Source organism: Tachysurus vachellii, chromosome 1 (genome assembly GCF_030014155.1).
Source record: "Tachysurus vachellii isolate PV-2020 chromosome 1, HZAU_Pvac_v1, whole genome shotgun sequence".
NCBI classification, from domain to species: Eukaryota; Metazoa; Chordata; class Actinopteri; order Siluriformes; family Bagridae; genus Tachysurus; species Tachysurus vachellii.
The window spans coordinates 30,756,664-30,782,853 of record NC_083460.1 but is presented as its reverse complement, the minus strand read 5'-3'; the positions used below and the strand labels follow the sequence as shown (position 1 = coordinate 30,782,853).

General features: G+C 36.3%; 1 protein-coding gene across 4 annotated transcripts; it reads left to right on the top strand.

Annotated features, from left to right (window-relative positions):
• Positions 1–9,335: 9,335 nt before the first annotated feature.
• tpm4a (tropomyosin 4a) lies at positions 9,336–25,809 on the top strand. Of its 4 annotated transcripts, none has more exons than XM_060882619.1 (9): positions 9,336–9,627; positions 11,066–11,191; positions 20,372–20,505; positions 20,814–20,931; positions 22,378–22,448; positions 22,548–22,623; positions 22,727–22,789; positions 22,891–22,960; positions 25,105–25,809. In XM_060882619.1, the coding sequence occupies exons 1-9, from the start codon at positions 9,514–9,516 to the stop codon at positions 25,185–25,187; spliced, it is 855 nt and encodes a 284-aa protein (XP_060738602.1). In that variant the 5' UTR covers positions 9,336–9,513; the 3' UTR covers positions 25,188–25,809. The 4 variants fall into 4 exon arrangements, with proteins under 4 accessions (XP_060738602.1, XP_060738611.1, XP_060738619.1 ...); XM_060882628.1 differs by lacking the exon at positions 25,105–25,809 and adding an exon at positions 24,310–24,581; XM_060882636.1 differs by lacking the exons at positions 9,336–9,627; positions 11,066–11,191 and adding an exon at positions 14,258–14,663.
• Positions 25,810–26,190: the final 381 nt, after the last annotated feature.

Below are 26,190 nucleotides of genomic sequence, written 5' to 3'. Positions count from 1 at the left end.
ATTTCTATAATATGTAGTTCTGTAATTATGAAAATAATTGAATATAAAAAGTAAATAAATATACAATAAAAAAGCAATGGTGTGCTGTTAGAAGACAATAACCATCTTCAGGGTGGTAACAATAACTTAGAGTCGTGTTGTGCAGCATCACGCAACTATCACTGGATTGTTTCCTTTAACAGATTTCTATTCATTACTTACAAAATAAAATTATTATTATTAAAAGATTTTCAAAGTGACGAATACAAACTGAGAAATTTACTTTTCAGAAATTTAAAATAAAACCTATAAATTATTTGAAAGCCTCTCTAATTTCATGGAGAACATTTTATTTACCACAATGGTCAGGTATCTATGTGGCCATCTGTCAAACATGGCACCTACAACAAAGTTATTAGTACAGTTATGCAAAAATATCAGTTAGACATGCAAAAAAAATGCTTAGTATGCATGTAAAGCTAAAATCATACACTGATCATGCTTGAGCTATCGTGTGAAGGCGTTGGAATCCTGTTCTCCATGCTCTGTTGCCCAACTTCATCATCCTCGGCAGCAACACACAGGGGACCAGCATCCCTTTCACAATGTCACCCATCAGATGGATTACGATTCCTTTGGTTGCTGGCAAACTCTTTTTTTTTTTTTTTTTTTTACAAATATCTACCCCCTATATTGCAGACAATCTCCGGCTTCTGTATTGTTCCCACATTTCCCAAAGCCATTGTCTTCAGGTGCATAGATTCTTTGGAAATCCAATCAGGATATTTGGACAGCTTTGTTTTCTTTATGTTGGCACCCTGGGAGCAGGATTGTTATGGACTCCAGTCCTCCATTTCAACCTCCATGACACGCTAGGGATCGCACTTACATTCAGGATCCTTTTCATTTTTTTCATGCAGGCTCTCAGGACAGCCTGAGTTCTTCAACCCACAGTTGAGCTTGGTCTGGCATTAAAGGTAGAGATGTGCAACAGTTCCTGCAGGTTACTTTGCAAGCAGATTCTGAGAAACAACAATTATTTGAAACACATGCAAACGACAGAAAATTCTTACTTTTTAGTAATCTTATCATAAGCATCTTACATTTCAGCCACCAAATCAATAATTGCATGCATTTGGAATAAAAATAAGTAATTTACTTGTTTTGGAGAATCAGATGCACTGCCCTACACATGAAAACCATGCTTCATGAAATACTTTCCGAGTACATCATTACTCACTCCACTGATGATTACATTTATATTTCATTGAAGTTACCATAGTTTAATAAAATAAAAAAAGTCAAGTAAAGTCTTTCACAGTCAAGATGCTGGATATCTGGAGCTTTCTCAAAGTGTTCTTCCTTATTTTATTTAGACTGTGAAGAAGAAGACAGTGTCTGGACAAGCAGTGTAGCTGAGATTGTTATCATCCGTGTCACTATGCCATCTGCTGGTCATATTATACAAAAATTTAAATTCAGACCAGTGGTAATGTATCTCACCAAAAACCCATTAGAAACGTTTAGTTTAAGAGCAAAACATAAATAATAATAATAATAATAATAATAATAATAATAATAATAATAATAAGAAGAAGAAGAAGAAGAAGAAGAAGAAGAAATATTGCACCATTAAACCATTATATCCTAAAGTTTAGACACATGTAGTCAGTGTGTTTCATCAGTGTGTCTCAAAAAAAAACAAAAACAATGAGTTGATGTTCTGCATAAGTTCTTAAAGGGTTCTTTAAGGGTTTGTTGGAAAATTAATTCTAAGAATACAAACTTTAAGTGAGAACCAAATTAACCTTTAGCCTTTTTGCATTAGAAAACTAAAGCTACAGCTTTACCGCTAACTGTGACAAAGCCTTGACACTGGGAAATCCTTTCATAAACAAAACAATGTTTTTCTTTCTTTCTCTTTTTCTTTAAAACACACAGGTTACTGTGTAAGTGACTACAGAAATGATAACACATAAAGAACACTAATATAAACCTGTGTTGTGCAGCTGTATTATTGTCAGGGCTGCTGTTAAAAAAAAATTAATCAACACCTTCTGACCAATCAGAATCTCCACATCAACAGCACTGTGCTATAAAAGCCAATAATACTTCATGTGTAAAGTCCCAACATTAATCACAAGATGGTGCTGTAGTAGCTGTTTGGTAACACAACACAGTTGTTTCACATAGCACCTCTTTCACTGTTCCTGATGTTTTATGTAGTGTTTTATGTTTCTGATAACTGTTTAATATTGCACTAGAAAGAACCTTTTAAACCTAGCTCAATTTCTCTGTCTATGATTATCTCTATACTTTTTGTGTGCGTGACTGTATTTTTTTTTACTAGCTAGCGTACATTAGCCAGCTAGTTTGCTAGCAGCATGTGTTTGTCTGTCCAAGTATTTGCACTTTTGGCAATTAGTTTTTTTTAACTACTCATTGAGCAATGTTCATTTGCAATGTATTCATACTAGGAAGGTCTAAGGTCTAACTACAATATACAGTGGTGTGAAAAAGCGCTGTGGAGGAATACACTATCTTTGGTCCACTCATCTTTGCAGAATTGCTGTAATTCATCCACATTGGAGGGTTTTCGAGCATGAACCGCCTTTTTAAGGTCTCAATAGATTCAGGTCAGGACTTTGACTAGACCACTCCAAAGTCTTCATTTTGTTTTTCTTCAGCCTTTCAGAGGTGGACTTGCTGGTGTGTTTTGGATCATTGTCCTGCTGCAGAACCCAAGTTTGCTTCAGCTTGAGGTCACGAACAGATGGCCGCACATTGTCCTTCAGGATTTTTTGGTAAACAGCAGAATTCATGGTTCCATTTATTACAGGAAGTCTTCCAGGACCTGAAGCAGCAAAACAGCCCCAGACCATCACGATACCACCACCTTAATTTACTATTGGTATGATGTTTTTTTCTGAAATGCAGTGTTACTTTTATGCCAAATGTAATGGGACACACACCTTCCAAAAAGTTCAGCTTTTGTGTCGTCAGTCCACAGAGTATTTTCCCAAAAGACTAGGGGATCATCAAGATGTTATCTGGCAAATCTGAGATGAGCCTTTATGTTCTTTTTGCTCAGCAGCAGTTTTCATCTTGGAACCCTACCATGCAGGCCATTTTTGCCCAGTCTCCTTCTTATGGTGGAGTCATGAACACTGACCTTAACTGAGGTAAGTGAGACCTGCAGTTCTTTGGATGTTGTTGTGGGGCTTTTTGGGGCAAACACTTTTTCACACAAGGCCATGTGGGTTTGGATATTGTTTTCCCTTAATAATAAAAACATAAAAAAAAACAAAGAAATAAGTGAAACAAAAATCTGGAAGGGGCAAACACTTTTTCAAACCACTGTATAGTAAAGCAATACATCTATGGTAAGTCCAAACATTCTGATAATATCAGACAATTGAGCAGCTAATATTTGCACAGCAGTTTAAAAAATGTTTTTTTTTATCTGTGAGTATTAATCCTAAGATAAATCTTCCACCAAGTACCTGGTGCACATCATGATAGCAGTATTTATACAATATCTATAAATACTGAGGATGACGATAATGGCTTAATTATATCCACAAAAGAAACTTTGTTTATAAATCTTAATACTCTAATACTCTTTCAGTGTGTGTCAGTTTTGTTTCCGTAATAATTAGATCAATCCTCTGGAGAAGAAAACACAGCACAAATGATCTCTTTAGTCTTAACATTTCTCTTTGCAAAATGTTCTCTTTAGTAGTTGCAATAACATGTTTCTACCAGAGAGGGCTCTATATTTACACAAAGTTACATACTACTGATGTTATACGTCAAATTGTTGCATCAAATAAGGTGCAAAAGGCAGGGGAGACCCTGGAAGGGAAAAGTCTTACACACTATGGAAAATTTAGAGCTGCCATTCAGCTTACAACACATGTCTTTGGACTAGGTCAGGAAATCTAGAGTACCCGGAGGATGGGAAGAACTTGGCTATCAAACCCTCAACCCTAGAGGCACAAGGAAAATGTTGTAACCACTAAGCCACTTTGTTTCTCATGTCAGTCGTCAGAAAGAATTGTGAAAGTCTAAGTCATAACTGGTGGAGTAGAGAACAAATATTTGGTGGGTGTTGCACTTTATTACACACTGATTAAGCTGTGCTCAAGTGATTCAGGATGGGTTAACACCAAGTGGACGTCTTTTACCTGGACATTTTTCAGTCAGAAACAACATGTTCTGATGATCGAAAAATGATGATTAAAAATTAAATAAAAATATGTGATAGAAAATGTAATTGTGATGTTGTCCTGTCATTGGAAAATAATCCACTTCAAGGTGGTAACTTTTACTCCACGTACACTGTGTTGCAACTTTTCCTAAAGCATTTTAGCATGAATTGTTACATGAAATATTTACTAAGGAAGGAAATAAGTCAGAGCCTTAATGTGTTGCATTTCACATAAATTCCTTCTTAAACACAACTAAATGGTCAAATAATCTACCATACAGTACTAAAGGATATAGTAATAGACGTTTCAATTTACCTTTCTGAATGTGATTTATTCAACTTCAGTAAATGTCTTATCCTGATCAGTGTCTGCAGAGGACATAATCCACACACACACATTCACACCAAGAAGTCCGTCTATCAGCATGCTTTTTGGAGGTGGGAGGAAACTGAAAGAACCCAGAGGTGGCACAGGACACATATGACACACATGACACAGGGAGAACATCAAGAAAAATGGATTTAAGGTTTATGACATTACATCACAATTTTATACAAAATGTCAACCAATCATTTTAATACACTAATTATGTATTATTATGGCAGTTATGAGTATAATTGTTGAGTTCACATCCCAAACCAGACTTTTTTTTTAATCTCTGCTCACTGGCACTAGCATGCTGAATGGTTTCTTCATTCACTGTTTTGTTTCTGTTTGGTTCAGTTTTTTGGATTTCTCCAGTGGTGAAATGGCAGAACGTGTGTTTTGTGACTGTCTGTATATCACAGCAGGACAGTCTGACTCAGAGCAGGCACTATAATTCTGCACTATAATTCATTTTCTATTATTCCAGGTTTTTTTTAATTATTTTAATATGTTGTCACATGGTGGAGTTCTGCTGCCTCAGCACACACATGCACATACACACACTCACAAACACACACATACCAAATATAACCAATAGCTTATCACGTTCTTTATTTGACAATTAAATTACTTGTGTTTTAACTGTGATCATAATGTTCCCAAATTTTCGCACCAAATCGGTTACTTGCCAATGAGGCAAGTCAACCAAACCATCACATGAGCTGAAACTGCTGCTTATGTTGTGCAGGCCAGTGCAACACACTATGATTGGTTAATGTCACTGTGATTGACATTGAGGAGAGAGCATGCCCCTCCTACCAAGTGATCCTGTGACTGATGGGTATTGGCCATGGATGGCTGCAGAAACTTCTAGATATATAGAACATAGACATAGACATGATAATAGTAATACAGAAATATAATAATCATATAGTAATCTGTACTCTTTATTTTCAATAAATAATCTGTTTTCTGCTCAGTCTCTTAATAGAACGTCTACAGTGATGAATCACATTTAAAGGACCCTATCACTGGCACTCCTGTAGAGGTATAAAAATCAATGATGTGTATTTGAGAGAGATAGGGGTGAGAGAGAGGAGGGAGAGAGAGAGAGAGAGAGAGAGAGAGAGAGAGAGAGAGAGAACTCTGTCAGTCAGCTCATGCCTCACACTGGCTTGCTTTTCCAGGACAGTGTTTTCTTACCATAAAAGGCCAGAGTGAACCAACACTGTGTTTCCTGTGGGAGGAACCATCTCTCTCTCTCTCTCTCTCTCTCTCTCTCTCTCTCTCTCTCTCTCGCTCTGTCTTTTCTATTATCTCCAGTATTTCGCTGAGCCACATCTCTTAAACCAACAGTAATTATTGTGTGTGTAGTTTATGTACTTTGTGTGGTTTGCTATTCCAAAGTCAGTGACACAGAGGTAACATTTGTGTTGTGTATTCAGTGCTTAAGATACTGGAATGTTGATGTCTCAGTGTCAGTGGACAAATGATTAAAAAACTGTCACTGTACATACATCTAATTCTATAATTGAGCCAGTAAATAAAAAAGTATAGCTTTATAGCTGAAAGATTGTGTTGTTGTGTTCTGTTGATGCTGGGGTTGTTTTTAAACATTTTCTGATGACTCACTGATCATACAATTACATCTTAAATCATTATGGGTTACTTATGTTTTTTTTATTGATTTTTGTCCATTTGACAGACTTTTTTTTAATTCAAATGTGGTAAAAGAGCCTTAATGAGTAATCCAACTTTTGGCTTCTGGCATTCCTGGTATTTAACCTTTGTGCCATTCTGAAGTGTAGTGCAACGTCTTTTTCACTAGACTAAATAATTAAATAATTATAATTAAATATTACAAAAAATAAAAAGAATTTCAAATAATAATTAAAATCTTTTTTATTTTATTTTAAACTGTCTCTTGATCTTGAATATAAACCCAAAGAACTGTCAGATGCTTCTACTCAAGATAAATCTGGCAACCTGAAGGTGTGTACTACACCCAGGTATAGCCCCCTAAATGGTGAATAAGTATATCATGTAGGAAGGAAGAATTTTTCAATTGAGATAAATAAAATAGCCTCTGACTACATTTTTGCTAATTACTGAGACAGCACCTATATGTCTGCTTTCTCGTTACATCACTCTTAACATATCAAATCATCCATCCATCCATCCATCCATCCACCCATCCATTTTCATATGATCTAAGAAAAGAACTATGCTCCCACACACCTGTACATGCCTGAGGGCTGTGACTTGCCATGTGTGAGTAACGGAGGTGTGGTCGCATCTCAGGTGTTCAGCTGAAACTACGTCATGACATTCCTAGGTGTAAGATGAGCTCATTCATCACTCAGAGAGGACAAGTGAGGACAGATAAAGGCACTGTTTAAAAGGCACTGTCAACATCATAAAGTGAATTAGCCACAGTGCTTCTGGTCAAAGCAGCTTCTGGGTGTTCTACATGTCTGCTTCTTTGTCTAAAAAATCTGAAATGTAAATAAGCTTTATACAGAATTTAAAGCAATAAATCTATTACTGCAAAGCAGTAGTTTACATAATTTGACACAGTTTCTCTTTTTTTAATACTACATAAAAATCTAGTTGATCGGAAAAGACATGCTTGGTGTCAAAAATTTTTGTTTTGTACTAGCATTGTGGCTAACAAATACTGACATAAAAACTGATTTTTATCAGTTTTATCAGTGGCTAACAAATACTGACATAAAAACTGATTTTATCAGTTTTATCAGTGGCTAACAAATACTGACATAAAAACTGATTTTATGCATTATTGCATGCAGATCTGGGATTTTTCAGGCCTTTGTGGAAAACAAAATCTAGTCCTTAAAAATCAGATCTGAGTCACTGTCTCGGTTCTAATGTGGGTCGCTTGCACTTACATTATACATTACATTATACATTACATTAATAGCACAGATCCCAACTGTGCTTGTGCTATTAATATAAAGAAACTTAACATTTAATAAATCACCTGCTATTCTCACACCTGAGGAAAAAATTGGTCAAATTTTGTTTTTAGTGAACATAAGAATATTCATAAAGGCAGTTATTGACATGTGCTGTTTTTGTTGTTGTTTATAAAACGGTTTAAGGACAAAGTCAGGCAGAGAGCTGAACTGTTTTGCAGCTTCACATCTGTGTTTGTATATGAACTCAATTTATTTATTTATTTTAGATTGAAAATATGGATTTAACCATTGATTTGGGCTTGGTCTATACTGTAAGGTTTATTTAAACTATTAACCTTAAACATTATACTACCAACACTTTGGAATAATATGAATAATGTCAACAAATGTCAACATGTCATAACTAATTGCTGTAAAAAAAAAAAAAAAAGAAAGAAAGAAAGAAAAAAACTAAAAAAAAAAAAAACAAAAAAAAAAAACACAAGAAGTGTGATTTTCTATGATCCTGCAAATTTCATATCTAACCGTTCATTAGTGACATTTTGGTAGTGTCCTGCAACAGTTCTGAAGCACTCCTGTGGCCTCAACCAGATTTCCTGTGAACTCACCGGCCACTTTATTAGGTACACCTGTCCAACTGCTCGTTAACGCAAATTTCTAATCAGCCAATCACATGGCAGCAACTCAATGCATTTAGGCATGTAGACATGGTCAAGACAATCTGCTGCAGTTCAAACCGAGCGTCAGAATGGGGAATAAAGGTGATTTAAGTGACTTTGAACGTGACATGGTTGTTGGTGCCAGACGGGCTGGTCTGAGTATTTCAGAAACTGCTGATCTACTGGGATTTTCACGCACAACCATCTCTAGGGTTTACAGAGAATGGTCTGAAAAAGAGAAAATATCCAGTGAGCGGCAGTTCTGTGGGCGCAAATGCCTTGTTGATGCCAGAGGTCAGAGGAGAATGGCCAGACTGGTTCGAGCTGATAGAAAGGCAACAGTAATTCAAATAACCACTCGTTACAACCGAGGTATGCAGAAGAGCATCTCTGAATGCACAACACGTCGAACCTTGAGGCAGATGGGCTACAGCAGCAGAAGACCACACCGGTACTAGTAAGGTGTACCTAATAAAGTGGCCGGTGAGTGTATATTGTATTAGTTTAAAACAAATCTTTTCAATTGGAAAGTATTCAAATATATATTTTCATATTTGTTTACAACCAGGGTTTGTTTGGTGCCCTTAGATGAACTGCCATCGCACCTAGTGTTTGTGGGACAGAGACCATAACCAGGATAAAGTGGTTCAACTGAAGACAGAATGACAGAATGAATGAATGAATGAATATCTAGAGTATGTTAATTACTGTATTGAATGTACTCTAGTGAAGCAATCTAATAAAAACTTGAGTTCATACTTACTGTATAATGATGGTGGCATTTTAGTGTTGGAAATCTGTCCATTAAAGAAAATACTTTTCAGTACTGAGAAGAACAGCTTCATTAAATTTTAATGAGAGTTCAAAACATAACAATATATCAACCTTTGAGAGTTTAACAGTGGCTAAAGCTGTCCTACTTAATGATCTATACCTTTATTTATCTGCTGAACCAAATGTTCCCAATCATATGATCCTACTGATGTATGTTGTAACCTTCACATCCCACTGTGTTCTAGCACAGGGTTAAATTTGGAAGCAGGTCCTCTCTCTCACACCGGCCTCTATCACTTTTTTTAAGGCAAATACAACAGCTCCAAATAAGGAGAAGGGATTTGAGCTGCTGTGAATGATTCTGGTCCAAGTCATTCCTCCATGCAAGTGGGCTGATATGGAGTACGGGAGCTTGAAAAGGGAGGGGGCTTAACATTGGGTCTGGTAAGATTTAGGACGGCAAGATCAGGCATTGTGGTCTGCTCCGGCACCGAGTCTGCAGCTATCCTCCTTGCTGTATGTACCTGAGGATCTGCTTTGACTTTTTAGTTTATCCCTGAACTTAGTTGAATTCAGATCATCATCATGGAGGCCATCAAGAAGAAGATGCAGATGCTGAAATTGGACAAGGAGAATGCCATCGATAGGGCGGAGCAGGCTGAGACCGAACAGAAAGCTGCTGAGGAGAAGTGTAAGCAGGTATGGAGAGAGGGCAAGATGATGTTCTACTTTTGTAAGGGGGATATTTGCTGTAGCATAAATCCATGTTGGCATCACTGAAAAGTTTTTTGGTTTGTTGCTGTAGCATGAAAACAGAAAAAAAAACATTCACTATAATTTTCTATGGTGAAAAAAGCTGGAGTGAAGAATCCAGGCAAAGATGCTCCACAACAAATAAAGCATGATGTACTAACCTCTTATAGGAAAATAGTCCATGAGAGTGTAGATTGTTTTCCTATAACACCATTAGCATGTTTTATTCCTCTTATAGCACAGCCATTTGGCAATTATTACAATGAATAGTTTCTAAGTGAAAATTCTTCTACCAACTTATTCCACAAATATTAAAGAAACATTACTTTACAGAAAACGTTGTCAGTTTATTATCAGACTGGGTTTATGTGGAGTGTCTGTCATACAATCCATGTGAATAAGATGTTATTATAAGTTTATAATTCATTAATATAAAAGTATTTTTTAATTATAGCTGGAACTACAGTACAATCGGGTCTGAAATTATTCAACACCTTCAACAGCAATGTGGTCTTATTCTCACTATATTCACTAATTTCTTTACAAATTGGTAGAAATAAACCACTCAACATTCCAGACTACCGAGTGCACTCCTGGGGGATCAACTTCATTGGCTGCCAGGAATCTTGGCAGGTTCTTGTGCAGCACCACAGGAACGCAAGAGAACTGATTAGACTCAGATTAGCGAAGAGTGTTTGTGAACATTGCATGACAGCAGTTGTTAATCTGGGCTAAAAATAAGGCACATTATCAGCTCACAGATGTGATAGACCTGTTTTTGCTCTCCTGATGAACGGCATGAGTGTTGGAATGGAACTGGAATGTTCTCACATGTATTGTTTACTTATCTGCCATAAACTTCCTTTCAGTATGTATTTAAAATAAGGTTTTACAGTTTACTAGATCGTTAATTGACCCATGACAGCCAGAAGGTCACTGAGATCCCCATTAATATCATCTTGCCCCTAATGATCTAAACAGAAAGGCCAGAGACTCAGAGACTCAGAGCCAGAGTAAGAGTATATTAAACAAATATGTGTATATGTGTGAACATCATTTCCAGCTTGTAATCACATGCAGGGTTTGAAAAGTCAGGAAGCATATCAAACTCTTAAAAGCAAAATAAAGTTAAAATGTTACTATATACAGAGTGCCAAGTGTTTTGGGATTTAGTTTAATTTTGTTACAGCTTTTGTTACAGTTATATGTTGATAATGTGTTGTAATGAGCAATAGAGAATTTTTTTGGATTATTAAAGCAAAGAGCAAGAAACTTGTAAAAAACATCAAGTTAAATGAAATCATAAAAAAATCTTATATCAAAGATTTTTTTTTTTTTACAAAAAATATTAATTGTCCATACTGTTGTTTTGTGTGTCTTTAAGTTGGATGATGAGCTGATTAGCCTGCAGAAAAAGCTGAAGCAGACTGAAGATGAACTGGACAAGTATTCTGAGGCCTTAAAGGATGCCCAGGACAAACTGGAACTTTCTGAGAAGAAAGCTGCTGATGTGAGTGAGATGCTTAGTTTGACCAAGAGAAAAAAAAATGTAAAAGACAAAATTCAAAAAGATCCTCAGGTTAAGCTGCTTTTTGCAATGAAGTGTAAAATTCATTTTAATAATGTCTTGTCTACAGAATTCCAGAGGATTTGGACTCCTAAAGGAATGTCTAATCAATGGAGGCAATTCATTTTTAGTGTCATTGTTAGCAGCATTAATACTTAAACTTCCAGGAAGCATGAATTTGACTCTATGTGCTGAATAAGAAAAATAATACAAAAATGAAACATGACTAAAAGCTCATGCCACATTGCTCATCCATGATTCCATAGTTGGTAATGGATGTGAGTTATAATGAACACAGATTTTGTGCTTAGTGAATGAGTGAATGATTCAGTGATTACTCCTGCACTACCAGCTGTGAGCTGGCTTTGATCAGATGCATGTGAGCGTGAGAAGCAATGAGTGTAATACATTCCTGTTTTCCTGTTCTCAAATCACTATAGATGAGCTCCAAACACCACAAAAATGAGGATTAGTGTGATGGGAATTGCAATATTTTTCAAAGAGTTGTGTAATTTGGATCGATTCACCAGTATGAGTCAAGTCATTCTTTGGCTCCAAAAGTGTTTTCCAAAATGTTTGATATATTTTAAACAATGATTCTTCTTTTTTGCCCAACTATGGCCAGTATTGAAATCTAAGAAATCTTACAATATCTTCAAATTAGCACAATAATACAATGTTCAAAATAATCATTACTCTTAAAATCAGTGTAAATAAACAGTCCATATCTAATGTACATATAGATGTGATTTAAGACAGCATGAGGTCAAAGTGTCTCTGTTAAAGAAATGAGCATGTGGCGCTTTTTATTTTTGTGTATTCTTGGGTAAACGCCCCAAATTAGGTATGACACTGTAAAGAGTGAAATTTAAATGACTGAATTGAACCATTCCTCAGACCAATCCTGTGTCATGTGTGGTCTGAAAATTCTGGAGTTCCCTAGTCAGAAAAATTCTAACTTCTTGAGCACATATTTTAAAAACAAAAGACCCAATTTTCACACTAATTACTATTAGTTTATTTGTTTAATTAGCTTTAGAAGCATTATATAGCTGCTACTACTGTTTAAGTAAAAATGCTGGACAGGCCACACTAACAAGAGACAAACAAAAGGTGACACAAAAGATTTGTCCCTTGCTAGTGTTAACATAGGTTTATCCATATGTCACCAAAGCAAGCTTAAATAAATTGCCCAAATGCACACAAAATTTTAACAGCAAATAAGTTAGAGTGCCTCATTTTAATGTGATATTCCTCTGAAACAAAGAGAAAACTAAGCCATGCTTGCACATTTATTTCAGTTGGCCCTGATCATGAGCCTGATTGTTTACAGAAGTTCATTGTAGTGTGTTGCTGCTAACCCTTGCATTCTAGGTTGTAATTCTAGATATATTAACATATGAGCAGTAGGTATTCTTTAAAGAGTCTCATCATGTGCATATGCTTAAAGAGATGCACTTCAGTGATTAAGAACATGAGCAAAGACAGTGTGCATAAACCACTTTCATTTAATTTGCCTTGTTCATATTCAGTGTCTAATTTTGGACTGTTTAGCTAAACGTTGCAGCAGAAATGTTCAGGAAATTGATTACTTTAACAGAAACCTGGAATTTCTGTAAAGTGCCTTTCTCAGCACAATTCTGCATTTTTGTATGTATTTAGGCCACAGTTTCCTAGTGCATACTGACTATATTATTTACTATAACACTTTTGCTTTTTATTTAAAAACATAATTAAACAAATCTCTGTGCTAGTTTTATTAATGTAAATCCACTGCAATGAAGCCTAAAGATTTGGAAATCACTACTGTTTCCAGAAGTCTATTTGTAACTTGGCCCTGGAAATCTGTTTCAGTCCTCCGTGCACATGTCATGAATTAGGCAAAACCATAAACTAATTATACATCTGAATTCCCAACTCTAAAAGAAGAGGAAAGAGGAAAGAAATTCCCTACAGCAAACAAAACCTTTTGACTTGGGGGGATGATCAGGACTTTTTTTTTGCATGCCTGCTACTGATAAGTGTTAGGAGCAATGGGGGATGCAAGAGGGGATGTGTAGCATAGCAGCCCTGGAATTCCAAGAATCCTGCCAAAACAAACGAAAAAGGCCACACTATGTGTGTGTGTGTGTGTGTGTGTGTGTGTGTGTGTGTGTGTGTGTGTGTGTGTGTGTGTGTGTGTGTGTGTGTAATGAAATCAGTACCCCTGACTCCGGTTGCTCTTAAACACAGAGGTAAACATCTCTTAAGCTGAGTTAACATCATAGTCTGCAAAAAAAACGGATCACATCTCCTCACAGTGTGGTTTGTTTTAATGAGAAATACATCATCAAATTAAATTTTTGTCATTTTCTATGCAACAGTGCTGTTGAGTTCTCATTTCTACTAATGCACGTGTTCTAATATATCGTTGATTTTACTGTAACACCATTGCTACAAAAACGTTTTTAAAAATGTGTGTGATTGTTGAGATTGTAAACATTTTAGATGGAGTCAGTCAGAGGTAAAGCTAAGTACATCATCCTTATAGTTTAATTATGTACCCGTAAATATTGTGCTTACATTTAATTCACTAATTCACAAGTCAGATACATACTAAAGCTAGACTTGTTCAGTTCTGAAATTAGATCTTAATACGTATTATTAGTGTGCATGTAAAGGTTTTATATCAGGATGGTCAAATAGCACTGTTATGATGCTCAGCTATAAATTCCTTCTCCTTCTCTGCCCTATTATTTTACTTCTAAATTATAAATCCTATCATAAATACATTAAAATGTACAACAGGTTGACCAGATTATTACATGGTTAATAAATGACATTACAGACTGTCAGTGGTTATTAAACCCACTACTAGTCATCAGTGAGTAGCCCACGTGTTAACCACGCCCGTGTTTCACGTGCTCACTAATGCAAGGTTTCTATTGGACCTTCGCGATGACGTGTAAAAGCAGGCTTTCCGTTTCCAGACGTTTTTTATGGGTTGATTCGGTGCGTAGTCACCCGTTACATTCCTAAAAACCCAGTGAGACAGTCACTGTATCCTAACAGATTCGTACCCTTTTATATTTTTGTACTTTTTTATACTGGAAGGACACAAAAAGACCTCTGATTCCTGTCAACTTTTCCGCAACTTTTTTACTCATCGCTTTTGCACGCGCACCCACGTTCAGTTTAGACTTTTTTTTAGGATTGTATTTTTTTATTTTTTATAGACTGTGCATTATTTATTTATTAGTTTTTACTCGTCTTTTTTTTGTATCAAAACATATTAAAACACAAAATGGCAGGTGCAATGTCTTTGGACGCGGTGAAGAGAAAAATCCAGGCTCTTCACGCGCAGGCGGACGGTGCGGAGGAGCGCGCGCTGAGTTTACAGAGAGAGCTCGAGCTCGAACGGCAGCAACGTGAAAACGTGAGAACGCCATTCACGTCATGTCTTCTTTCCCTTCTATGAGCTCCTTTAAATCTGTTTGTTCTTTATTTCCAGGCTCAGGTCTGTATAAATGGCTTCTCAAAGGTTTTTTTGGGGTGACTAATGCTTCTACTAGGAACCACCCTTATGGACTGGAAAGAAACACTGATAGGATTCTACATTTTGGAAAGGAGTTCTAGTTTTAGCCTTTTATAAATAAACGTGTACTTTCTTACTATACTTTAAGTATATAAATCTGGTATTTTGTAACCATATAACTATGACTCATGTTAAAAGAATGCAAGACTTTCCAGAGCTTGCTGAAGTTGTGTTTATGTGAAGTAAGTGAATGAGTTTTGTGCACGTATCATTATTTCCTGTGGAGGGTGCAGACAGGATGTCCACTATAACTTCTGTCCTACAGGATAGAGACAGAGCTGCTGATGTTCAGTGGATTAAATAATCTGTAACTTACATTTCCAGCATACGCCCTTTTCCAGAGCAACTTACATTATCTCACTTTTATACAGTTAAGCATTAAGGGCCTTGCTCAGGGGCCCAATAGTTACAGCTTGTTAGCCCAACACTTTAACCACTAGGCTACAACATGCTACTGTAATTTCCTTCTAGCCAGTGGCTGTTTTGTTCTCTTTGTCTTTGTAGACAAAAATGTCCAAGAATTTCATCCAAATATTTAAAACTGCTTCAGAGCAAAGGGAAGACAGGATGCACCCTCATATACAGGATACACTCCCACATCTATATATTATTCTTCATGATAGCACTGGAACTAATGACTTTCCAAAAAAGCTGCTGATTGGTTTAAATTCATCACAACATGGTAGCAACATTTATATTGTGACAAAGCATTATTTCCCAGGTGTGGTGGCTCCTAGAGAACCATATGGAACACTAAGCCTAAGCTTTTATGCTAATACCATTGTAGGTTAGATTGATAATTAGAGCAGCAGTTCGTTGAGATATAGGGTGTGGGAGTCTGTCATTTAGGCAAGAAATTTACTGATTGGAACATAATGAGTATTAAATCACAGCATCAGCAAGCTGCCAATGCAAGTGACTAGAACAATACTTTTAATCTCTCACCTGCTCAGCTGTATCTTGTATCAATTGCATTGGAAGAAGGATACTAGTTGCAAATGGCTCTCTATCGGACATATAATACACTACAAAGAGTGTGCCAGAGTTAATGGATTTATATAAAAGAAGTTGAAACAGATACATATTAGACATAGGAAGTAGGCATAGGAGGAAGAAATGTATTGTCTCCTTATTCAAACCGGGCGAAACAGGCTATCACTGTGATATTTGCATCCACTTGTGTGGAATTTTCAAAGTTTGTAAGTTTTGTGCCACTATTGATGCAAGTCGTTTCTTATATATTTTTATCAACACTTGTGAGGGAAATGTGTTGATATTTCAGACCATTCTGCTTTTTCCAGTTCACATATAGACTTTTGCTATGTTGTTAGCCGCTACACACTGGCTAGTTAATGCTCTGCATCCATATCACACAATTTGAGCATTGAATTTGACTGCACATGAAAATGAAGATGTGTTTTGAGTCCTTATATAGAAATGACAGAAGCTATAAGTGGGTGTGTCTGTATGTCCATATATATATATATATATATATATATATATATGTGTATGTTCATAATGATTTGCAATGTTTCTAAATGTTAATAGTCCTCACTGACTAATTTTACAGGGTATATAGAAAACATTTCAGGTTATCAAAACTGCTTCTACTCTGAAAGCCTAACCTGACTGACTACCTTAAATCTGGAGGTAAGGTCTCATGGATACAGTATGTTTAAGGGCTTTTGGAGGTGAATATCACACCACTGAGCTGCCTTTGTCCCATTCTGGACAGTGGTGTTCCCTGAGGAGCTGATTCAGGATGTCATTCCTGTTCCACATCTGCGTTTCCTGTGCACCAAGATCAACATGCAGATAGGCAGGAAGTTGGCCTGAACTTAAATGTAGGTTCATTTACATGGATGGAGATGTGAGACAACTGGTTATGAGAATATTGATAGCTAATATTCCTAAAAAAATTCCAGTTTACTCAGGTTGCTGGTTTTTGGCACAAAATACCATTGTGCGGATAACTGTTTTTGACTTCACAGTTTTGACATTCACTTCATCAGAACTTATGAGTTGCATATGAGTAATCTTGAGTAAGCATTTACATCACATGGCTGTTTGTAGCTGAACAAGTGTATGTAAGTGATAGTAGTTGTGCAAGACCTCCGAACCAACAAAGGGCCCTGTAAAAATGCAGATTTTTTTTTTCTGAAAAAATACATATTGGATGTCATTAAGGATCCCAAAAGCTTCAGAAACAATCCTAACATTGTGAGGTGCTTGGCTTTTCATACTTTGTATTACTTTTTGTATTCCACTGTGTTTGTTTAAATACATACACATGTATCACCTTGGCTTATGGTGAGGTTTTCTTGGACTTACTGAAGTGACTTCTGATAAACTGTTGTCTATAAACATGGAAAAATAGAGGTTGCAGAGTAAAAATACAACAATAAAAAAACTACTGGTTACTTTGCACCAGTATCAGGATAGGAATCGGTATGGTTTAAAGTTTTAATGGCTGAGTTGTACTGTATGTTATAAATGATTTGATGATCTCCAAACAGTTCTAAGGTAAATAAATTAAATTTGGGGTGAAGAATGATCATTTAGGTGAAGATATTCCTTTATATAGATGATTTCTGATAATGGATAGATGTACTGAAATATTATATTGTGATATAATCATTTAGGGTTTAAAGGGTATAGACTATGGTCTTAAAATGTATTTGGCCTGGAAATTGTTCCAAAAACACAATTTTAAGATTAATACAACATATTAAATAGCTTGCAAGAATGTGTGTGTGTGAACCTAACAGCACAAATAAAATAAATTTGACTTTAATGTCAAGCTAAGCTAGGCTAAGTAAGGAATAAAACACATTTGGCTGTGTTGTTGTAGGAAAATTATGAACAAAGTGGCTGTTATATACAGTTTGAGCTATTATTACCTTCATAAAGTTGATCTGTTTCTATATAGCGGTGTATATCAAAGTGTTATATTCTTCTTACAGCACAGCAACTTGCCAAGGGTTACAATTTTAATTAATCAAAAATGGACACATAATAATGTTGTGGAACATCTGTGAAAGACCTTAAGCACATTAATATAAACCTATAATTTGCAGAAGGCAATACTGCCAGAGCTGCTGTGGTATAAATGGGAGTATATTATAATAATATCCTAACTGAGGAGTTCAGCAAGTCCATCTTACCCTGTCACTCTTGCTATGTGGGGAAAAAACCTGCAAAAGTGTTCATTTTTAAGAGCATATCATGCAGCTATGCTGTGTGCCACAACTCGATCACTATTCGCCAGTCTCGACCCTTCTGCTCATATTGTGTCAGACACACATGGCTTCATTTAGCAGTTTTTTTCCCAACCGATTGCTCTCATGTCTTTCTGGCCCTCCACTGCGGTCATTCACCAGTGTGTGTGTGTTTTACCATATAAGGCATGCATTCCCAGACATCTGGGGAACACAGTGACTAAGTGTGAGTGTTCTGATCCTGAGAGGGAAGAAGGGAGGGACGTGGATGTAGAGTGTAGAGGATGTAGAGTGCGTCGATTTCCTGTGTGCCTTTTTTTCTCCTCCTCTCTTTGTCACCAGCTTCCTCATCCCCAACTTGTGTGTTCATTCTGAATGATTTGTTACACATTTGTTAAGTGTTCTGTCTGTGCATCCAGATCAAATGTAAAACTAACACAATTTGGCTTTTTGTACTGCCAATCAGGTAGTTTAGCTAAAGCAAATGTTTTTGAAGAAAAAGCTGAAGACACCTAGCTATATTTGACTTGTGCCAAATTTGTAAACTCTACCTTCTAGCTTGGGGGTGTCAAAGTTTTATTTGCTTGATTGATGGATAAATAAGAGTTTTTCATATCCTGGATTAAAAAATGTTCATCTAGTAAGTGGCAGGTAATTTTGTCAGGTAATTTCTTTAGTGAAATTTGGAAATATGGCTTGCAGAATTACAGTATATGCAGACCAAATGAGCCTAACTTTGAAAGATAAATGTGCAATCTGACAAAAATGAAAATCATGATTTTTACAATACACAATGTATCACTATATTTATGTGTGCTAAAAAAACTAGTAATGAAAAATTTCTAAAATTAAAAATTACTAGCAAACTAGTAATGGTGCTGGGTTACTTGATTGATAGATTTATGTAACATTGACTAAAAAAAATTACTATTGAAAAGGTGAGGGGACAAATTAGCTGCTTGAAGATGGGATTCCAATGCGATCTCTGGCTCCTTCTTGCTTTTTCAATGGCTGTTAATAATCTGGCTGTCAAATTCTCATATTTTTCTCCCAGTGCAGTAGTGTGCATGTAATTCAACCATGCTGAACCATGCTGTGTGTAATTATATGCTAATGATCAGCATAGGAAGTGTCTGATTGTTTACGTTGGCTTGGAGCTACGTGCAGACAGAAAATTGCTACAGGGGCTCCGTTGTGTCCTTTTCCTTAGGAGAAGCTTTGTTTGACAGACTCTTTGAGAGCGGTGCTTGCTGAGAGAGTAAATATTTCTTTTGTTTCCTCTCTACTATACATAAAATAGAGGCAGAGAGCCTATCTTTTGTTTATTGATGATACTATGGGATATGAAGGAGGAGGATTTGAAGGGCAGTTCTTTAGAGTGCATTCACACAAACAAGAAACAGTTTGGCTCCTGTGGGCTTGGCCTGTTTCAGTGAGCTTTTTCAGTTCATTCAGTTCATTTGTTTATTATTCCACACCAAACAGTGATTGAACAGGATGTAATTGAAGGTAGGAACTGAAGTCAATACCAGATCTCACTTTACAGAGGAATGACATTTTGTAATTTAGAAATTGTTACTGCTTGATTTTTCTCAAGGCTATGAACAATTACCCCTAATGTAGCAACACATACTGTATATTCCAAGACCTGTTGAGCTTAAAAAGAATGTAACATACAGTAAGCATCAAGATACAAGTACATACAGTGAACTCGTTTGTGCTTTAATTGTCTATTATCAGAATAATAACACAGGCATGTCAAAACCGGGATTTGGAAAATGAGTCTAGGACCAAGTACTAAAATGACACATTACTAATTGAAAATGTGAAAATTAAAGTTAAAATTAAACATGTACAGTTTATGATATTAATAATTAATGCAATTAACATGGCAATATAAATAGCGTAGCTAGCTAACTGACTGCTTTGTGTGTTTATTTTGACACCAGCCTGAATATTCCCAGATAAATGTAAGAAAATTTGTGTATTTGTGTGTAACCCTTTCTAGCCTCAAATAAGTTAAGCTAAAATAAGTATTTAAATGTATGTATACCTTAGCCTCCCTTTGTTTGAAGCCTCCATCTTTTACAGTTTAACCCCTGACCATGAACTAAACTTAACTCAAATTAACTTTCATCTGTTGTTTGCCAGTCTACTCTGGGAGGATTCTGAAAATTGTATTTAGCAAAGATACAGAATTTTTTTTATTATATACTGTTGATGCCATTTTAGCTAGTATAAGGTAAAATAGGCACATTGTTGTCTGTTTGCTCTCCTCACATATTCATCGGGCAATGCATCGAGCCCTGACCTCTGATTCTGTGTTTTCAGGCTGAAGCCGATGTGGCAGCCCTGAACCGCAGGATCCAGCTGGTGGAGGAGGAGTTGGACCGGGCACAGGAAAGGCTGGGGACGGCGCTGCAGAAACTGGAGGAGGCTGAGAAAGCAGCAGATGAGAGCGAGAGGTGAAAAGATCGATGTGGAACTATGGGACACATGCTTTCATTCTGTTGATGTTGCTCTCTTGTTTTTTTGTCTGGACATTGTTTGAATTAAATTTTGAATTAAATTTTACATTTTATAGTACTGCTGACAGTATTAGGCCTACAGGAGGGTTTACAGGCCTACTGTAACCAATACAGTTTTACAGAGGTTTACAGCCTTACATTACTAAAGGCTTGAAGTCATTGGCTCTTTGTAAGATACTGAAATTCATTAGCTCTACACCTTGAGATCTTTGACATCATCGTCATTGGATTTCTGTGTCTACCAGAGGCATGAAGGTGATTGAGAACCGTGCAATGAAGGACGAGGAGAAGATGGAAATACAGGAGATGCAGCTAAAGGAAGCCAAGCACATCGCTGAGGAGGCCGACCGAAAATATGAAGAGGTGAGTCATTAGCCATTATTTACGTTTGATCATGTAGATGCTAAGTTCCACTCTGGAATTTCAACAATGTTAAGCATAGCAATGGAAATTATCTATATAGATATTAATGGTGCACACACATTTCTCCTGCTGTTTAGTTTTCACCACCTGATTGTGGAATGTTCTTAGGTAACGAGAACAGAAATGAGGACTTTTCAGCACTTTCTTAACACGCACTCTTGAGCAGATACATGGACCAAGGCACACACACACGCACACACAATTCTTGCTGAGATTCGTCTCTTTCAGTTGCACTTTTGCAACTATCCCCTTTACCTCCTCCACACCACTCACTGGAATCTGAAGAGTACACATCAGGAACAACCTGCCTGTGTAGGCTGCTCTTTACCACTCACTCTTCCAACTCCACCCGACTTTGTGGCTAGAAATACAAATAGACTTTTTAAACACAGCTAGCACTTAAAATCAAGAGCAAGCTAAATAATCAAGGTTAGCTAGTGAATGAAACACTGAATTATTGTATGCTAACTGCATGTAATAGTGAAATTGCATCTGGCCATCTATATGGAATCCCAATTTGGATATGGATGACAACATGAGTGAACTGTTTAAAGTTGCCATTTATAGAAGAGAAAGTTGTCTAAAAGAGATAACCAACTAAGTAATACTAGCTATCAACTTATATACATTATCCTTCAGGTTGTTTTAACTATGTTTATTCACAAGAATTTGTATGAAAATAAACCCAAAATACAAATAAGAAATACATAAGCATAAATACACTAGTAGTTGACTTTAGACAGGGTTAGGTTAGTGGTGGCTAAGTTGTTAGGCCTCTGGGTTACTAATCAGATGGTTCAAACTATCACTGTTGAACTCTTGAGCACGACCCATAACTCTGTGTGTTCCAGGACTGCTGTACCTTGGCTAAAGCTTTGCCTCTGACTCCAGCTCCCTAACAAGCTGAAATATGTAATTGTAATGTAGATGCGACAAATAAATGCTTTCTTCTTATAAAGAGCAAACTGAAAATACAATAAATACTTTGCCTGTCTGGTTGCATTATGTTACAGGCTAAATGCATTTGGTCTCTAAATGACCTAATGACCTCTGGCAATCTATAAATGTAGATTTAAAAAATATCTGTTTAAATAATGTAAGCTCTTATAGTGAAGAGAAAGCTGATAATAGCTAACAAAATTTGTCAGCTGTGTTAACTAACGCTAATCATGGGCACAATGCCTAATATGTTTGCCAGCTGTGTTTAACACCTGCCAATCTCTAAACAGAACTATAGCTGGCTTATCAGTGCTAGGTTCTCAGCTCAGTTTAATTAATTAATCATTAGCTATCTAGGAAGATATACTACATGTTGCATTAAATTGGCTACTAACATTTAGCACAAAGAATGAATTGTTGACTGACTGGTCTGCTGTTTCTGGTTAGGTGGCTCGTAAACTTGTGATTCTTGAAGGTGAGCTGGAACGAGCTGAAGAGAGAGCCGAGATGTCTGAATGGCAAGTTCTCAAGTTTTTTTTTCCTCAATGTGTACCAGAATAGGGTTTCATTTTATTCTTGGCTGATATGCTGTGGTTTACATTTTTGGTTTCTTACAGCAAAGTCGGTGATCTAGAGGAGGAGCTGAAGAATGTAACCAACAACCTCAAGTCCTTAGAAGCTCAGGCAGAGAAAGTAAGATAATAACCATTTCCATTTACAACATACAATAAATCAACGAATAACTTGTATTTCTTGCTAACGAATGAATGCATTCCTGTATCATCATCTGTTTCAGTACTCAGAAAAAGAAGACAAGTATGAGGAGGAGATTAAGGTCCTCAGTGACAAACTGAAGGAGGTACAGTTCTGTTGATTTGTGAATGATATGTGGGGAATGGTGATCATGTGATGGTGTGTGTAAGAGTTTCTGTTGATTATCTGTCTCTTGTGTTGGAGCAGGCTGAAACCCGAGCCGAGTTTGCAGAGCGATCAGTGGCTAAACTGGAAAAATCCATTGATGACCTGGAAGGTACAAACATTTTCCTTTAATAGGCTGTAGCATCAATGATATACTCCATATTATGTCTTTTAATCTGTAGAACATATATCTGTCCTACATATCGCATTCTCATAACAGATATGACATACCTAAATTTAAGGAAGCCTTAATGATAGTTGTAGAAATAATTATATGATAGATTTTATCCATTGATGAAAACAAACTTGTCCATTGATGGCTAAAATATTAAGGCAGCCTATTTAGTGCACAGTTTGGGATGCTTATTAATACTTGAAGCCTGTTTAAGCATGTTAAAGAAGAACTTAGTGTTACCAAATGTACACCCACAAGTAGCTCACACTAAATGTTTGACGACGAAATTCCAAAATCTTGCATCCTGTAGCTTTTTAGAAAATTAAACCTCAAATGAATTTGACAGAATTTTAACAGCTACAACCTGTCAGTATAAAAAGGTATAAAAAGATGAACCAGGAAACTGTACTTTCCTGGTTGCTGGTGTGGTACACTGAAGAGTACATTTTTGTACTGATTGTCTGGTTCCATACAGCAGTCCTTAATGTCCATTTTGAGGTAATTTTTAATGTATTCTATATTCACATTTTCAGGAGAATTTACATAATCAAGGTACATACCATAGAAGGTACCATCTCAACAACAATGAACATTACAGTTTATTCACCTTTTTTGAAAAAGTAAAGAAAAGGTTTTTGTATTTTTTATACAGAAGAGAATTTTATAATTTTTATTCTAAAGTCTATCAGATGAACTGGTTTTGGCTGTAGTTCTTCAGCATGCACTTTTCTCTCTTTCTGTTCAAAATGACTTGTTCAGATATCAAGCATTGGTACAGTTTCATAGTCCAGAACAGCCATAAAGAATTTCAATACAACATAGCAGCATCTTGTTTTAATCTGGTCTGGGAGTTTCGTATTTCAGCAAGTTGGAGCATTTGTCCTGCAAGCAATTTATTCTGCTGAATTTATGGAATCAGCTGAGACAGGCTGAGTGTTTCTGTAATCCCGAGAGGAATAAAGAATGTCTTCTGTCAGTGGAAGAGAAACACAGCTTCCTGTGAAAGGCTTCGGTTTGTGTCGGTTGCATAGACCTATATGTGCGAAAGCAAGCTTAGGGTATTTATGTTGATGGAAACTTTATGAGCAGGTCGGCACTCTCCTCCATGGGATTTACACAAGTTCTTAAAGAGGATAGCAGCAACTTGATTTTTATGTTCTTTCTGTGGCTTTGGATTTTTCCACACATATCCAGCTTCATCTGCTAAATCCCCTTTCTTTCTCTCCCTCTCCTTCTCTCTCTGTTCCGCATATCCCGTGCTTGCCTTTTTTCCTGCTGATCTCCAGACGAGTTGTATGCACAGAAGCTGAAATACAAGGCCATCTCAGAGGAGTTGGACCATGCCCTCAATGATATGACCTCCATGTAGATGCTGCTTTCTCTCTCTCTCTCTCTCTCTCTTTCTCTCTCTCTTTCTCTCTTTCTCTCTCTCTCCTCTCTCTCTCTCTCTCTCTCTCTCCCTCTCTCTCTCTCTTTCTCTGTGGCTGACTGAAATATCTTACGCACTGTCTGCTGTTTTACTATGCAAAGTCAAATAAAAGCTCTCTTTTCCTGTTTCCCACAATGCTTTCTTTCATGCTTTCATTCATTATTGTTTTTTTAGTAATATAATAACACATTATTAGACAGACAGACACACACACACACACCTACATATGTCTTATGCTATTACACATTAATTACATATTTAAATTTTACACTATTTGATGAGGTGATAATATTTAGTGAAAAGCCAACAGTTTTGTTGTATGTGTTGAAAGTCAACAGGTGAGGTAAAGTTTACATTTCACACCTTCTGCGTGTTTACATACAGTTCACACCCTCTGCGTGTCTTCCCTCTTACACATAAATGTGTGTTTATTGTTTCCGCAGCATGAGCTGAATCTTTGTGCATGTTGGTTTATCACAAATGGACCTACACTTAGTGCATGCAAATATATCCTGCAGTTGCAGCGTCACACTGAATCAGAAAAGGACTAACAGAAACAGAGAAAGCGAAAACCACCTCTTCTCAAGTGCAGTATGCATTGACCAAACAATTCCAAGCACTCATTTTGCTTTTTATCTTATCTTTTTTGTAGAAAAATTAGCAAGCGCCAAAGAAGAAAACCTCGGAATGCATCAAGTTCTGGATCAGACACTGCAGGAGTTGAACAGCATATGAAAAATAGGTCTTGTGATATTCCACAAACAGCTTTATTCCTCATGATTGTCTATACAAATTTCACAGAGGATTAATTTAATTTGTTTGTTTTTCAGTATTAGAAAAGATCACACTCTTAGCTTAATGGTGGTGGTAAAAGTGAAATGCACATTTGTTTACATTGTATTTGACAAATTTGTGCAAACATCTGAAAACGTCCTGAGTGTAATGTGTAACCTGGATGGAGTCACCATCTAGTGGTCATTCAAATTATTCTAATTATGTCATTTGAACAATTTTGTTTTGTGGTTACTATTAAAAAATGTGTTTATTATTTTTCATTTGTGCCCCGAGCTGATGATAATCAATACACATGGATGCTAGAGGGATCAAAAATTTTATAATATGCCTTTTTGTATACAGATAATAATTACTTTTACAGAATACACACAATGCAACTTTAAATTAAACTGCTGGATGTCTTAATACGTGTGATATAGTTCTTTACAGAACTGAAAACATTCCACACTTCATGAGGACCAAAATCACATTTCATTTATTTTTGTTTTTCTTTGTTTCACTTTCTGTGTTCCTTGAAACATTTTTCCACTATGCATGTAATAAATTTGTATAAAAATGTTAAGGCATCGTGTTTTGGATATTTGCTAGATATAACACTTTGTTATATATACACACACATACCTTTACTTAGCATTAATATTATGCTTTTGTATGTGAAATGATGTGTTTTTTCTATTGATATTATTCTGATTTTTTTCACAAAAATTCTATAAAAGTTGTACAAAGACATGGAAGTACATGTATGACATAACTATACAGACAATATGCAGAAATATTGGATAATAATTTGATTTTGGGTGGTAAAAGTAATTTTGCCAAATGGCCTGCAAGAAGCTCCTCCTCATTCTCTCTGTGTTTGCCTTCAAGGAGTAAAATGACAGAGAAATGAGAGAGAGACAGAAACTATGACAGGTCCTATGTGATGTGTACACCTATGTACTAG

Coding starts and splice junctions, on each gene's coding strand:
- tpm4a (XM_060882619.1), top strand. CDS start 9,514: ATGGAGGCCATCAAGAAGAAGATGCAGATGCTGAAATTGGACAAGGAG. Junction 20,506..20,813: donor GCAGCAGATGAGAGCGAGAG/GTGAAAAGATCG, acceptor TGTGTCTACCAG/AGGCATGAAGGTGATTGAGA. Junction 22,624..22,726: donor TAGAAGCTCAGGCAGAGAAA/GTAAGATAATAA, acceptor CATCTGTTTCAG/TACTCAGAAAAAGAAGACAA.